The sequence below is a fragment of the Artibeus jamaicensis genome, unplaced genomic scaffold (assembly GCF_021234435.1).
Source record: "Artibeus jamaicensis isolate MK-2021 breed Jamaican fruit bat unplaced genomic scaffold, CSHL_Jam_final contig_525, whole genome shotgun sequence".
NCBI lineage: Eukaryota > Metazoa > Chordata > Mammalia > Chiroptera > Phyllostomidae > Artibeus > Artibeus jamaicensis.
The window spans coordinates 1,882,742-1,896,986 of NW_026521874.1; the positions used below are offsets into that span (position 1 = coordinate 1,882,742).

General features: G+C 61.1%; 1 protein-coding gene across 1 annotated transcript in view; it reads right to left on the bottom strand.

Annotated features, from left to right (window-relative positions):
* The window catches only part of TMEM132B (transmembrane protein 132B), a 160,385-nt gene extending 148,027 nt beyond the window's left edge, over window positions 1-12,358 (bottom strand). Inside the window, exon 1 of the mRNA XM_053669594.1 lies at window positions 12,290-12,358. Coding sequence (XP_053525569.1) covers window positions 12,290-12,356 — 67 coding nt within the window. The 5' untranslated portion in view covers window positions 12,357-12,358. The remainder of the gene's footprint in view (window positions 1-12,289) is intronic.
* Window positions 12,359-14,245: the final 1,887 nt, after the last annotated feature.

Sequence of the window (14,245 nt, forward strand, 5' to 3'; positions counted from 1 at the left end):
TAACCACAAGTTTACTTCCTTGGCCACACGGACCACATTTCGAGGGCTCAACAGCAACACGGGGCCAGTGGCCTGTGGCCACCATCCTGGACAGCACAGACAAGAGAATGTAATCATAGCAACGTACACCAAGCAGCGCTGGCCTGGCGGGCGTTGCTCTCCGTGGCCTGCAGGCCCCTTCACAGCTGGGACTGTGTCCCCACCGCCCACTCCAGTGCCCAACGCCCACAAGACACTCAGACGAAGCCTGCAGATGTGTCGGACAGAGACGGCCTCTGCTCCCAGCTGCTCCCCGGAAATGTGCATCCCAGGCTCCATTCCCCCTGCTCTTCAAAGAAGTCAAAAATCCACATTTTATCACTAAATCATCCAGCTCTTGGACACTGGCTCAAACTTGTCCAAGCCCTGGGCTGGCCAGACCGATGGGCCCCTGGGCTGCCGGTGGCCAAGACATGCTGGTTTACAGCCACAGTGTTAAGAGGTGACGAAGGTCCCTTCCACGGGTGCTTTAGAAACAGAGGCTGGTGGGACCCCACTCGGGGAACATGCAGGTCTGGAGCCGTTGAAACCTCCCACTCGCTCCCCCAGGAGCCCAGAGAAAAGCCAAAGAGGAAGAAGCCAATTACAAACTCGCGGTTTCAAATATGTGCTCGGAGGAGAAACAATGTGGCCGAGCCCCAGGTGACATTAATATTCTAATTCCAGTCCCTCACAGGATGAAGCTAGCCGGCTGTCCTGGAATGCTAACAACCAGGATGAATCCCTTTTAAAGGAGCGAAGAAGAGGAGAAAACAGATAATAACATACTAATGACTCAGCGGAGGCAGGCGGGCCTGCGGGGGTGATCTGGGGGCCGGAGCCACCAGCAGGCACGGAGGGGAGGCCCTAGAGCCCGGCCGGTGGCCCTGCGGGGAGGAGCCATGCAAGCCGGCTGTCTGGGCGTCAGGCCAGTTTAAATCATAGGCCCACCCTGGCGGAGGGTGGGGAGGCCTCAGGTGCCTAGGACCCAGGGGGCATTATTATAGCCGAAGGAACTAAGAAGAAGGTGGACCGAGTCCACAGGACCACCGCCTCCCAGCTGGGGAGGTCCACCCTCCACCCGACCTGTCACAGCCTGCAGATGCCCACAAGCCCCTCCCTCCCCACCCCCCACCCCTTGGGGTGGCTGGTCCCTGGTCAGACTTATCAGGGCCAGGGGGCAGCTGGCAATTCACTGGTCATAACCCTGGCAGAGGCCCTGCCTGCCGCAGTCTGGCCACAACGTACCTGGGAAGGCTTTGAACTATGTCTGCAAGTCCCCTGGCAGACTGGCGACCCCGTGGAAGCTTCACACCCACCCCACTTGATGAGGAGCTGCCCCATCCTGAGTCACACTCAGGGGAGTGACCCTGAGTGACCACCAGGCTCAGTCAGCCTCACGGGCTGAATGCACAAATGAAAAGCATTTTAAAGCGACACCGCGGGGAAAACATAGATTGTGTTCCATTGGCATTCAAGAGGCGCTCCTGCGTTGGGCTCATTGGCTACAATTCTCACACTAGTAAAATTAGAAAATCCTATCACGCTAAAGAAATACATGGGTATCGGCTAATGTCTGCACATGTCCTAGGAGGATACGCAATGTTAAGGGAACGAGCCAAGCGCTACCTCGGATCAGCTCTGACACTTGTGACCTGTGGCTTCCATGAGGGTGGTCCACTCGCGGCTGTGACTTTTGCACACGGGGATTCCTGCGCGCAGCTGCGCGCCGCCTCTGGGGGGCGCTATCAGCCATGTTTTCATCTCGGGCCTGGTGGGGGTGGGGTGCCAACCAGGTGCGCCAGGGGCAGGAGACGGATCCTTTCTGAAACAATTTTGATTGGCAGGCGACGCGCCTGAGGGCATCCTAGGCCCGCGGGGTACAGCGGGGAAGGGGATGAAAGATTTTCGCAGGACTCCGCCTTCCCTGAGCCCGCAGAGGGAGGCGCGGCTGGGCCGTTTTCTGCTTTCAGTGGAGAACATGAAAGGCTTTGCCATCCGTGGTCACTACCAGGTAAAGAACTCTGAGGGGCCTTCACAGGACATCATCAGGACCCTTCCAGTTGCAAGTGAAAGAAACCCAACCCAAAGTTGCTTGAGAAAAAAAAAAACATGTGTTTAACCTCTTGGCGCCTCAACTTCCCCCTCTTTAAAATGGGTATAATTGAGATAAAACCCACACACCCAGGCTGGTGGAAAGCAGCAGCTGAGCGGATAGACAAGCCATTAGCCAAGTGCTTAGGTGGGCGAGTGGCCTATAGAAAGCTCTACACAAATGTGAGCTAGTTGATGTGCACAGGGGGGTAGGTTGGTGGCTAATACTCAAACGTATGCACCGTGAACGTGACCCTGCCACTCGCTCGACACTAAGCCACGGTCATCCCTCCAGGACAAGGGACACAGGTCCCAACTGCTCATTCTAACAGCGGCATGGTTCTTGCCACCGAAATGCCACCACCCCGTCACCGTGACACTCGGGGCACTCCCCTTCTCTGCCATGACCGACAATGCCAGGACAAATGTCCTGGAACACGCGACCTTTCCTAGTCCTGCCTTTCTTTCCAGAAAGTAGAGGCTTCCCCGCGGTGGGCTTGCTGGGTCAAAGACCAGGTTCTCTCTTCATAGATGTTTTCAGGCCACGTTCCAAATATTCTACGTTTTCAAGCAAAGCAGCCAAAATCTGTGAGAAATTCCTGACCCCTGTGTCCGAGGTCACTCGCCCAAGAAAGAAGCCCCAGGAGCCCGGCTGCAGCTGGAGAGCACCTTCGGGGCAGAAAGAGTGTCGGCTCCAGGGGGAGGGACAGGGGAGGCCTGTCCCCACACGGGGGCTGCCCGCTGGGGGACCCCCACCTCCATCGGAAGGCTGTCCCGAGGCCTTCGCCTCTGGAAGAAGCAGGGGTTTCTCCTACAGGAAATCCTCCTGCCTCTGCAGAACTGAGCCTCAGCCTTAAGTGTGGCCGATTGGGGGACACCGGGGTCCATCCCCACAACCACAGGCCCTCCTTCGGGGGTCAGCACACACCCAAGTTTGTCCAGTAAAGGTTGGGCCTGTGATTCATTCTGGGACAACCGGGAAAGAGACATCCAATTTCTCCGGTCAGAGAGGAAAGCCTGGAGCCAAGTGTGGCCAACTTTGCCGTCAGGTGCAGAAAGGGGACAAGAGAACGAAGACACAACGTGAAAGAGCAGAAGCTCTCCTTAGGAGCGTGTTAAGCCCCTGGATCCTGCCATGCCTGAAGCTGTTCCCTCCTTGACCTTCCCACCTTCAAGTACCAGTAAATTCCCAACTGTGCCCTGTGCAGCTGTGAGAATCCAAATTAGTATAGTGACACACCCTTGCTTCTGGCACATCACCTCCATGAGCGTGCCCAAAATCGCAGTGTTGAAAACAGACCTTGGTGTCACACGTGAAACAGAGACAGGGCTGCATCCATCTTCAGAATAACCAGATCAAAAAAAACCTGGGCTCGTAAAAGAGGCCCATTCATTGACAAGGGTCATTCTGAGGCTGCAAGAACTGAGCGGTGGGTCCCTTTAATACCAGTCCCCTCCGCAGCATCCCTGGGCCAGGTCTTCTGAGCTGGGAGCCATCATCAAGCTTTGCCTGCAGAGCAAAAAAATATCTCACACACACATGTGCTACTATTTTTAAAATGTTACATAAATGCTACTGTAATTACCAAAACCCACTCGTTCAAAAGCATTACAGAATTGATGGCAACTTTCGATCAATATGTTTTTCTTCTTCAGCCAAGACAGACCAGCCCAGCCCCACCACTCTCATCCAGACCACAAGCTGGGTAACTTTTCTGACATTAAAAAGGGCCTCCTGATCTTGGCCACCAAATGCGGCAAACACATATTTATGGAGCATCCCCAGCTTGGCTGCTTGAGGCAAACTTCATCTTGACAGAGGCCAGAGAGCTGCTCACTTATTTAGGCTTTGCCGGCCATCGGGGTCTCTGTCACAGCTGCGCATCTGTCCCTGTGGTGAGAAAGCAGCCATCGATGGGAGGCAAACAGATCTGGGTGGCTGTGTTGCAATAAAACTTTATTTACGCAAGCAAGGAGAGGGCCGGCTTTGGCCCGCAGGCCGTGGTTTGCAGCTGCTCAGTTTCAGGGTGCAGAAAATGACAAGGCACATGTCAGGGCCCCAGCCAGACCAGGGTGAGGTGGCATCTCCGAAGTGCTGTAGAAGGAGATGAGGAAATCGAATCCGATTGACATAACTTTTCACCTACATGCCTAACCAAATCGAGCAAGGACATCCGTACTGGCAAATGAGCAATACACCGTGCCACAACCACCCCACCGCGAACATGGAAGGGCATTTTTTTCTTTGAATGTCCGTGGTCTCAGCAGGAACCTCCAACGGCTGAGTTTCCAGGTGCACACAGCTTCATGGAGCTGTGGTCCCCTCCGCTGTCCTGACGTCATTTCGACGGTCGCCAGCATTCACTGAGCACCTACTGTGCGCTGGGTGTTGTACATCGACCGTCTCTTTGCATCCTCTTAACTTCACTCCCGTTACCGACGTGTCGCTACATTCGCCCCCCAGGGGCCGGAACCGGCTCATGCACCCACCTTCTCCCTGTGGGCAGACCCCAGAAAGGGCAAAGCCCAAGTCACCAGTGTGAGTTCTGTTTGTGCATTTCGTTGCCACCAACTCTAAGTACAGGGACAGGCAGTGACAGGCATAGAGTGGGTACCCAGTAAGTATCCACTGAACAAACGTACCAATCGGCAAATCCTGTGGCTCAGCTTTCAAACTACATCCAGATCTCACCACTTGTCGCCACCCCTCCAGCCACCACTGTGCCCCAAGCCGCCGGCATCACCACTGGGCAATCAATAGCGTCAGCCCCTCCTGGGTCTCCCTGCTTCCTCTCCTGTGAGTCAAAGCCACCATCCCTGCCAGAAGCTTGTCCCTGTCACCTCCTCTACGGTGTCGCCTCACTCAGCCCGGCCTCACTGGCCTCCTTTCTGTTCTTGAACCTCCCAGCACATTCCACCGCAGGGCCTTAGCTTGTGCTGTTCCTGCGGCTTGGAGTGAAGGCTGTTCCCTGACTCCTCCCCGAGACAGCGACTCCGCTCCTCCCCCACCTCTTCCCTTCACCTTCCTGCTCTTCCTCCTTAAAGCCACACAGCATCCCACCCCCTCTGCCTGCCCCCTCTGTCTGCCCCTGCAGGGGTCACTGCAGCCCCGACTACGCTCAGTGAGCATTCTAGCTTCTGATTCAGTTCAGCGCCCGTCCACCACGAGGACAGGGGCCCAGGCCTGTCTGGCCCCTGCGGTGTCACCGCCTCCAAGGCCAGTGCTTGTCACAGCACAGACACACGAGAAACTGTCAGGATGATTGGGGGCAGGCGGGGCCCTCCAAGGGGCCTGGGGTAAGGGTCCAGGAAGATCAGCAGGGCCCATTTTACAGGCAGGGAAACTGAGTCCCTGAGAGGCCAAGGGGCTAGGCCAGCACTCATAGATCTCCCAACACCTTGAAGGAAGCCAGAAACCTGCATACAGCCATCTTCACTCTGTACCTACCGCGGCGCTAACAAGAGTGTCTGCTGGTCAGATACGGCCCGAGGGCAACCAGCCGCGCCCGCCCAGCTGTAAAGTTCCGATTCCCGGCCACCCTGGGAGCAACGTTTTGGGCAAAATGACATCTGCCATGTCCCCCGCCTCATTCCCCCTGCCCAGTCTTGCCTCGGGGAGCACAGGGTCCCTCCGACAGGACGCTCCCTCTTGCCTCAGCCCATGCCCCGGTGCCTCCCCCCCGCCACTCACCCCGCCACCCAGGACGGCCAGCTGCGGCAGGGGACACACTCACAGAAGGACAATCACCAGGGCGAGGACGTAACAGAGCACTCGGCACGGACAGACCGGGGCAGGCAAAAGCACAGCCCGCTGCCGCTCCCCAGTTCGGGAAGCTTGGCCTGGACCCCACGGGCCCCTGGACTCACGCCCCGAGCACTGGCTGCGGCCACAGCTGGCCATAGTGTCCCCCGTCTGTGTGTCCCCGTGCACCGAGAGCCCAGTAGGAAGCATTCGGAGCAGGAAGCCGACGTTAGGGGAGAGTCACTGACAGAGTCGCCCTTCCTGGGCCGGGAGCGCGGGGCTCCCAAGCACAGCTGTGACGAGGGAGGACCCCGAAGGGTTCATTTAGGTTAATATCCACAAAACAACCGGCTCGGGAGCACCAGGGGACTCTAGACACTCCACCGCCCTCAATAATAAAATACAGCAAATCAAATTGGACTCTATTGATTTCTTATGTAACAATTTGGAGGCTGAAGCGTGAGCAGAGGGTATTGACCAGTTTAAGGAGGCAGGTGTCGGGAGGAGCGGGGAGCCGCAGACTGCAGGCCTGGAGGGGTGCACGAGAGAGGCCCCCCCAAGGGATCTGGCTTCTTCCTCTCCTGCCCCAGCAGAGGGGGGCCATCGAGGGTCCATCCTGCACTGAGCGAAAGGACACCCACCAAGTACCTGGAAGGAGAGTAAAGGTCTGGAAGGAGAGGAAGGACAACAAGGGACCCTGCTTCATTGCTCCCTGAGGCACCCGTCCCCGCCTGACATTAAATTACGTTTATGTGCTTGTCCATTGTTTCATTGTTTCATCACTGCCTCGCTCTGCATGAATGACAACTCCTCAGAATGGGGGATGCGCCTCCCGTGCTCCCTGCCACGTCCCCGGTGCTTGGTGCAGAATAATATGCCTGTGAATGAATGAATGGGCGGATGAATGAGTGGATGGATGGACGAGTCGGCATTTCTTGAGCACTTACTATGTGCCAGGCACTGGGCAAACAACTTTGCACGGATGTGCATTCCTCCGGCCTAGAACACCCTTCTCTGGCTTAGAGCTTTCCGATCATGTAGGTCTCAGACCTAACTGCCACCTTCTCCAAGAAGTCCTCCTGGGTCACCCAGTGACTCCTCATTGCGCCGCCTTGTGTTGACTATAAAGAGCATAAATTACTGCCTGGGACTTTTCTGTGTGTCAGCTTCTTGTCACTCTCTGTCACACTGAGGCTGCCCTAGAATGCAGGCCCCTGACGTCACAGGCGCCCAAGCCTGAGTGTGGGGAAACTGAGACAAAACTCCAGGCAAAGAGGCATCACAGGGGCAGGAGACCGGAGTCAGGGGCTTCGGGGAGGAGACCCCCCCCTGCTACTCATGGCTCCATGGTCTCCAGCAGGTCCCTGCCTTGCTCTGAGCCTTGGCGACCCCATCTGGGGACACAGCCAAGCCCCTAACCTCCCCCCTGGGCAGTTGTCCAAAAGTCCGGTGAAATCTTCAAAGCGAGAAATCACGTGGCAGGCCTGAGGGGCCACTGTCCTCTCTGCAGCTGTCACTGTCATGGAAGGAGCCCACCAGCCCTTCCCTTCTTGCCTCTCCTCCTCCTGGAAACCCACAGGCGGGACGCTCAGCCTCCCGCCCACTGTCAGGGTCCCCAACCCTGTGGCAAGGCCACAGGGGAAGGTCAGGGCCTGCTGCCACCTGAATGTCTGCTACCCCCAAAAATCCGTGTGCTGAAACTTTCCCCCCAAGGTGACAGTGTCAGGAGGTGACACCTTTGGGAGGTGGTGAGGTCTTCCGGGGAGCCCCCTGGGATTAGTGCCCCTAGAGACCCCAAAGCATTCCCTCCCCCCCTGCCACGAGAGGGCACGAAGAAGGGTTCCCACACACTGCAGCCGTGCTGGCCCTCGACCTTGGACTTCCTGGACTGTGAGAAAGAAATGCCACCACCACATCTGTGGTGGTCGGCGACAGCAGCCTAGTGGCTGAAGGCCAGGCCCACTTTACAGATGGGCACACTGAGCCTCTCAGAGGCCCAGGGACTGGGCCAGACCCCCCAGCTTGTCAGGGGTGATGCCAGACACTGGCTCATGATGCCGACATCTCCCACCTCGTAATGCTGGCCCCTAACAGGACACGTCCACGGACAGCGGTGGCCGTCCCCTGGCCTTCCGCGCCCACTTAGTTTCCCGACACGCCAAGCCCCTCCCTGCCAGCAGGCCCCAGGGCTCCTGACAGAGCTCAGCGACGTTAGAGAGACCGAAATCCCCCAACGCAGGTTTCTCAAAACAGACCCAAGCCTGCCCTCAACTGAGACTCATCCGCGGGCCTCCCCGGCTCAAATTAGTCTCAAAGCCCAGGGAGCTGCCCACGAATCTCAGTGCCCGGAATCCCGGAGCAGGGAGCGGGCGGGGGCACCAACTCAGACGACACAGTATGGATGCACAGCCACCCTTTGTGGCTGTGTGACCTTGCCCGGGTCACAGCATCTCAGTGGGCCTCAGTTTCCCCATCTGCAAAACGGGGCAAATGCAAGTCCTTACCCCACCGGGCCCCCGAAAGTGTGGGTGCAAAGGATGTAGGCCACACAGCCAGGTCCTCCTCGGGGCTGGTTGACCCTGGCGCGGGGCGACCAGGCAGGAGCCCAAAGGGAGCAAGGGGGTGTCTGTCTGCACAAGTCTCGCCCTTTGAAGAGACCACCCTTCAAGGGCGGGGAAGGTGAAGGCCTCCCAGCTGCCCACAGGGCTGACTCTAATGTGTCAATGGTTCTCACCCTTCGTTTGCATCCGCAGACGGACTCGTGGCCGAGAGAAAGAGAGAGACGGACCCCAGCCAAGGCCAGCCCATGGAAGGGACTCCAGTGACCGCCACCCTGGGACATGCATCAGGCTTGCCCAGCAGCCCCCGCTCCCCCTTCTGTGGGCTGGACGCCTGACCCTGTGTGAGCGAAGGCAAGTGACGCAGCTTCCTCCCCAGTGGCCGGTGAGCCGTGAGAGTGGTTACCGGCCCTGGAAGGGCAAGCGCCCTAGTGCTCTGGGGACATGGCCTAGAACCCTGGGAGCACCTGCAGGGGCGCCAGCTTCCACCGTCCCTCCCTCATCATCATCCTCGTTGTGACGGTTCGCTGCCTGTCTTTCTGGGTGGACATTAGCATTTGGCCACACCAAGGGGCCGTCGTTCTCATGACCTTCCGCTCCTCAACTATAGTCTAGGTCCGTACAGGGCCGTCCGCTGGGACTCCTTGACCAGAAAGGGAGTCTTTGCTGGGAAGGGAGCCCTGCGTGAGGCGAGGAAGTCCTGGGGAAGCAGTATTTAGGGCAGACCAAGTGCGTCAGCCGTGAGCCCCAGGCTGACACCCACCCACTGTGAGACCCTGAGCAGGCCACGCCCCAGGCCCGAGTCCCCTCCTCCGGTGTGCGAAGGGGCGGGTGACGGGCCAGCTCGCAGTCAAGCTCGTGCTCTAGAAGTGCACTCGCTCACTCTGGGGAAGGGCTGGTGGCACGACCATCACCCCGAGACACTGCCTGGGGGGCCAGGGTGTCCCCCCCGGGGGATGGGGCGATGCTGAATTCCATAGCAGCAAAGGGGAATGGACCCTTGCCCACCATTCTGTTTCTGACCCAACACAGCAGAAAGGAGCCACCCAGCCGCACACAACTGGGGGCGGGGCCCGTCGGCGGGAGGAGGCCTCTGAGGGCTCTGCTGGCCCAGGCCCTGCCTGCCCAGACTTCACGCCAACAAGCTCGGGGTTTCTTTTGCCCCCCCTTCATCGAGGCCACAGCCACGGTGATTGTTGGCTCCCAGCACCAAGCACAGGCAGAACTCCCCCGCCCCCAAATTCCCTGCATCCGGTGGGGAGATAGGGGGGAACGGCAGGGGGATGCAATGATTTACTCTGGGAACTTCCACTGTTCCACCATTAAATCACTCAGGGGAGGGGACAGCATTTGCATGCCACCGCCTGCCACCTCCCAGGGCCCCCTCTCCGAAGACCAGCACCACACACAGCCCCCCCCCCCCACATCACTGTTGCAATGAGGACGGAATATACCCCATGCCAAGGTGCCAGGCAGAACTAAGAGCAGCTCTGCCCTGAGGCCTCCCCGCACCCCGCAGCAGGCCCGGCCCCTCACAAGGCCCCTCTGTCAGGGGCTCTCCACCCACCCTGGTTTTACAGGCCAGAACATAATGGGTCAGCGGCGCCCGGCACGGCCAGCCCTGCAGCAGGGACCGTGGCGGCACCTCTCATTTGCAGGGCCGGAGCAGGCGCTGAAGCGCTCGAATAATGGGGCCCCCCGGTCGCTAAGCTGTGGGATTTGTGCTGACTCTTACCAAGCACAGTTCCATATGTTTAAGCACTTTGCGAGGCTGAAAGAAGCACACCCACCGCGCTCTTCACCATGGCTGCTACCCACGCAGGAGGGGGGGGCAGGAGCAGGCAGACAGGCCCTGCGTGTGCAGGCACGGTGCGCCTCCTCCCTGCCTCTGAGCTCCTCCGGCGAGCGCCCCTGCCAGGGCCTCGGCCAGACGTGGTCGGCAAGCCTTGCCAAAATTACCCCCCAAATCCCGCCGGCTGGGAAGGAAGCTCTGGTTAATTTCCTGCAAACCTTTCAACCAACGGTAGGCTGCTAAGTATCTTTCAGGAATTTCAGCCCTGTTTCCTCTCCAGCTCTCCAAACTGCTGCTAAATATAGAGTTATCAAACTGTCTCTCTCTGTGTCCCTGGTGGGGACCGGGGGAAGACAGACAAGTGCTTCCAAAGACCCAGCAATGGCAGGTGGCACGAGCCGCCCAGCGGGGCCAGGAGAAGACCTTCACGGGTGGCACGGTGCCCCCCCAGGACCCAGGCCTCCCAGAGCCAGCCTCCTGCTCTGCCAAGGCCAGAGGAAGAGGTGGAAGGGGGGTATGGATTGCACCACGTTGTGCCTCAAAGCATGAGGCAAGCTGCTCCTCTAAGAGACGTCCAACCCTCGCTTAGGAGAACAGACAATGCTGACCCCCACGGAGAAGCAAAATAGGGGCCAAACTGCAGCCTTCAAGTCCCAAAGGATGGGGCCTTTTGGACGCAGGTCCCGGGGCTCCAGCTCCGGGGAAACCGCCTGGACCCCCAGGAGCAGCCCCTCTGAGAGCAGCACAGCCCCGGAGCTGCTGGCGGCGGACTGGACTGGAGCTGCAGCCCCCCGTCCAGCCGGACCGGCTCTCCCGAGGGAGCCGGGGCGAATGCCGATGGGCACCTCTGGCTGCAGGGCTCCTCCCAGCCGCGGTTTCCTCGCACGTTTTGGGTCCCCGTGGGCATCTCGAAGGGAGGCGACACAGGTGCTTCTTGCGTGCAAATGCACAGCTCATGAAGGTGGCGGCCGCGGTCTGCCCCTAACGCGACCTTCCCCCACAGGGAGAGCTGAAAAGTTGCACTCGCGCGTCCCCACTGCGCTCCGAGGGTGTGTGCGGCTTGTTAGGAAAATGAGAACAGTTTCCGAAGCCCCAGCCGCCTCCTCGCCGATCAATCACAGGTCCTGGTTTTAAAAGGTCTGCAGAGCCGAGTTCTCCAAAGGCAGGGGGACCTTGCTGCCCCGGGGGCCGTGCAGAGGGACCTTTAGGGACTTCCTCCGCGGCTTGCGGTGGGGGGAGGGGAGGGACTGGCATTTCAGGATAAGCTTCCTCCGGCTCCAGCACGCAGCCACACCGAGGCGGCAGAAAGCTTTCCAAACTCCAGCGGAGACAGAAAATACCTGGCTATTTTTGCCTTTCCCACTCACTAGATTCCGGCGACAGCAGCGCGGGAGCCAGCAGAAAGCCTGGTGCCCAGGCCACGGTTCTGGGCAGCCCCCGTGCCGGGAGCCCCCCCCCCCCACGCCCGGGGCTGCCTGGGCTGCCGGGCTGCCTGGCCGCCGTGGGGTCAGGGCGCTGGGGCAGCCCGGCTTTGAAACAGGAGGCGAGCGGCAAACTGCACTTCGGCCCAGGCGAGGCCACCTGCGGAGGGGGTCCTCCGGGGCATAGAAAAGGAGAGTGCCGCGGGGCGTGGGGAGGAGCCGGGGACGCGCCAGACTGCGCCGCCGACGGAGGACCTGACGTCTGGGGCCCGCAGGTGTCCTGGGAACTCATGGCCTGCGACCATCGGGATCAGGAAGCCAAGAGAGGGGCTTCACCGATGCCCCGCCACAGCAAAACCCGCGAGAAGCAAAACCTGGGGGGATGGCGCCCCGAGGCGGAGCAGGGAGGGGGCTGGATTCCAGGAGGCGCGCCCCCACTCGCCTCCAGAGGCTCGGTGTTCTGTAAAGGATCCGCAGGGGAGCTAGGGGTTGGGGGAGGAAGGCGGTGCGTGCTGGGGACCCCTGGATTCCCACCGTCTCCCCAGATTGCTCCAAGTCTGGGAGAAGCGAGCTGCCAGGGACTTGAGGAGGCGGCCGCTCCGTGCAGGAGCCAACTTTGCGCGCGGCGGCCGGGGTCGGGGATGGGGTCCCGGGGACGCGTTACCTGGGCACCGGAGCGCAGTCAGCGCCAGCAGGAGCCCGAGCGGCGGCGCCCGGCCCGGGGGCGGCATGGTTCTTGGCGCGCGGTGGGTGCGGCGGGGAGCTGCTGCTGTCGCGCTCTCGGCCCGGCCCGGCCCGGCCCGCAGCTCCCGGGAGCGGCCCGGGCGGCTACGCTCGGGCTGCGGGCATGGCTCGCTCCCCCGGCGCCGCTCTTCCCCGGACGCAGGCGGGCGGCGCGGGCGGCGCTTGCTAGGCTGCGCCGGGGCGCGCTCTCCGGGGCTCGGCCGGGCGCTGAGGGGAGCGGGGGCCCGGCTCAGCACCCCGCACCCTCGCCGGCGGCCCTGCACTTGGCCCGAGTTGCGTGGCCCCTGCTGCCGCCGCCGCCGCGGCTCCTGAGCCCCAGCGCCTGTCCCATCCCTGTCTCGCCGCCGCCGCCGCCGCCGCCGCCGCCTCTGCCCGCGCCAGCTGCCGGCCGCCCCTCGAGCCAACGCGAGTGAGCTAGCAGGCGAGCGCCGGGAGGAGGGAGGGGCGGCGAGGCCGGGGGAGGGGCCGCCGCCGGAGACCGGGCAGCGGGCGGCCGCCCGGCGATAGGCGGCGGGACGTGCCACTCCCTGGCGTCCCCGGGGGAGGGCGCCTGGACGCAGAGGCCCGCGGAGGCGCGCGGGGGTGGTCGGGGGCCAGATGGGGACAGGTCCGGTCGGCGGGGTGACTTGCCAGGCAAAGTGCAGATAGACCTGGGCGTGCTTGGGGCGTCCTGGTAGGAGTTCCCAAGGTCGGGGGCTGAGGGGGACAGCGGAGGGTCCTCGGAATGGGGCAGCGACATCTTCAGGGGAGGTGTCTGCAGGGACTGGGGATGGCGAGGCTCAGCGCTGACAAGGGATAGATGTGGCAGGGCTTGGAGGTGCCTCCGGGAGTCGGGGGTACCTGAGGAGTGTCCTCAGGGCGGGGGGAGGGGCACATCAGGGACCCCGAAACAGACCGAAGGTGTCTTGACGCCGTCCACCCAGGTGAGAAGCAGGGGCCCTCGGAGGCCCTGATCTCCTGGAGCGACAGCACGCCCCTTCCCACTTCCCGCAGGCTGGGAGAGCACGCGGGGGCGCCGTGGGGGCTAGGGGCGAAGGCCAGAGCGGGGCAGGAACCGCGGGGGTGCAGCCGAGGCCGATCAGCCTCTCCCACCCAAGAGCAGGGCCCCAGCGGGCTCACGACACCTATTATGGGGAAGTCCTCTGTCTTCACGGGCTCCGGCGCGCCCCTGAAGCAGGGCAAGCTGCGGGGGCGTGGCCAAACGGACACGGCACGCTGCGCACGCCTGGGAGCAGGGCCTGCGGCCCTCCGATGCTTCGAAAGCTGGAGAGGCGAGGGTTCTCTGGGAGCGGGCACCAAGGCGTGGGGTCCTCGCGCTGCCCCAGACGCCCTCGTCCCGGCCACTGGCCCCAGCGTCTCCGTTTCCCAGGAAAAAGTGTCAAACTCTCTGGAACCGGGCAGTGCGGGGTGACGCACAGACACTTTGGGGAGGGTTTCGTGGCCCGGAGCCTTGTCTGAGAACCTGGCCCGCCACTCTATAGGTGTGCCTCCTGGAGCATGCTCCAGCCTCAGTTTCCCTCTCTGAGAACCTGGCGCCCCGGAGAACGCCTGTGAAACCCTGACCCGCGCGGCGCAGGAGCTCATGTAGAGGGATCCACTGTGGACATTAGTATTCTCATCATTATGGTCATTATTATTATGGATCTGATTTCCCCTCTGCAGGCCCAGAGCTCACATCAGAGGCGTCCTCCGCCCCTCCCAGCTGGCGAGGGGGATGGCGGGGGACAAGGCACCTGCTTCATTAGTACAGACAAGCTAATTAGCGGAGGCAGCACTCAGCGCTTCTCACATAAAAGAGGGAAGAAAGAGCTAGGGGCAGGTGGTGAGGCCGCAGCCCAGGTTAATTGCGAAAGGCTTCCTTTTCAAGGACCCCAGC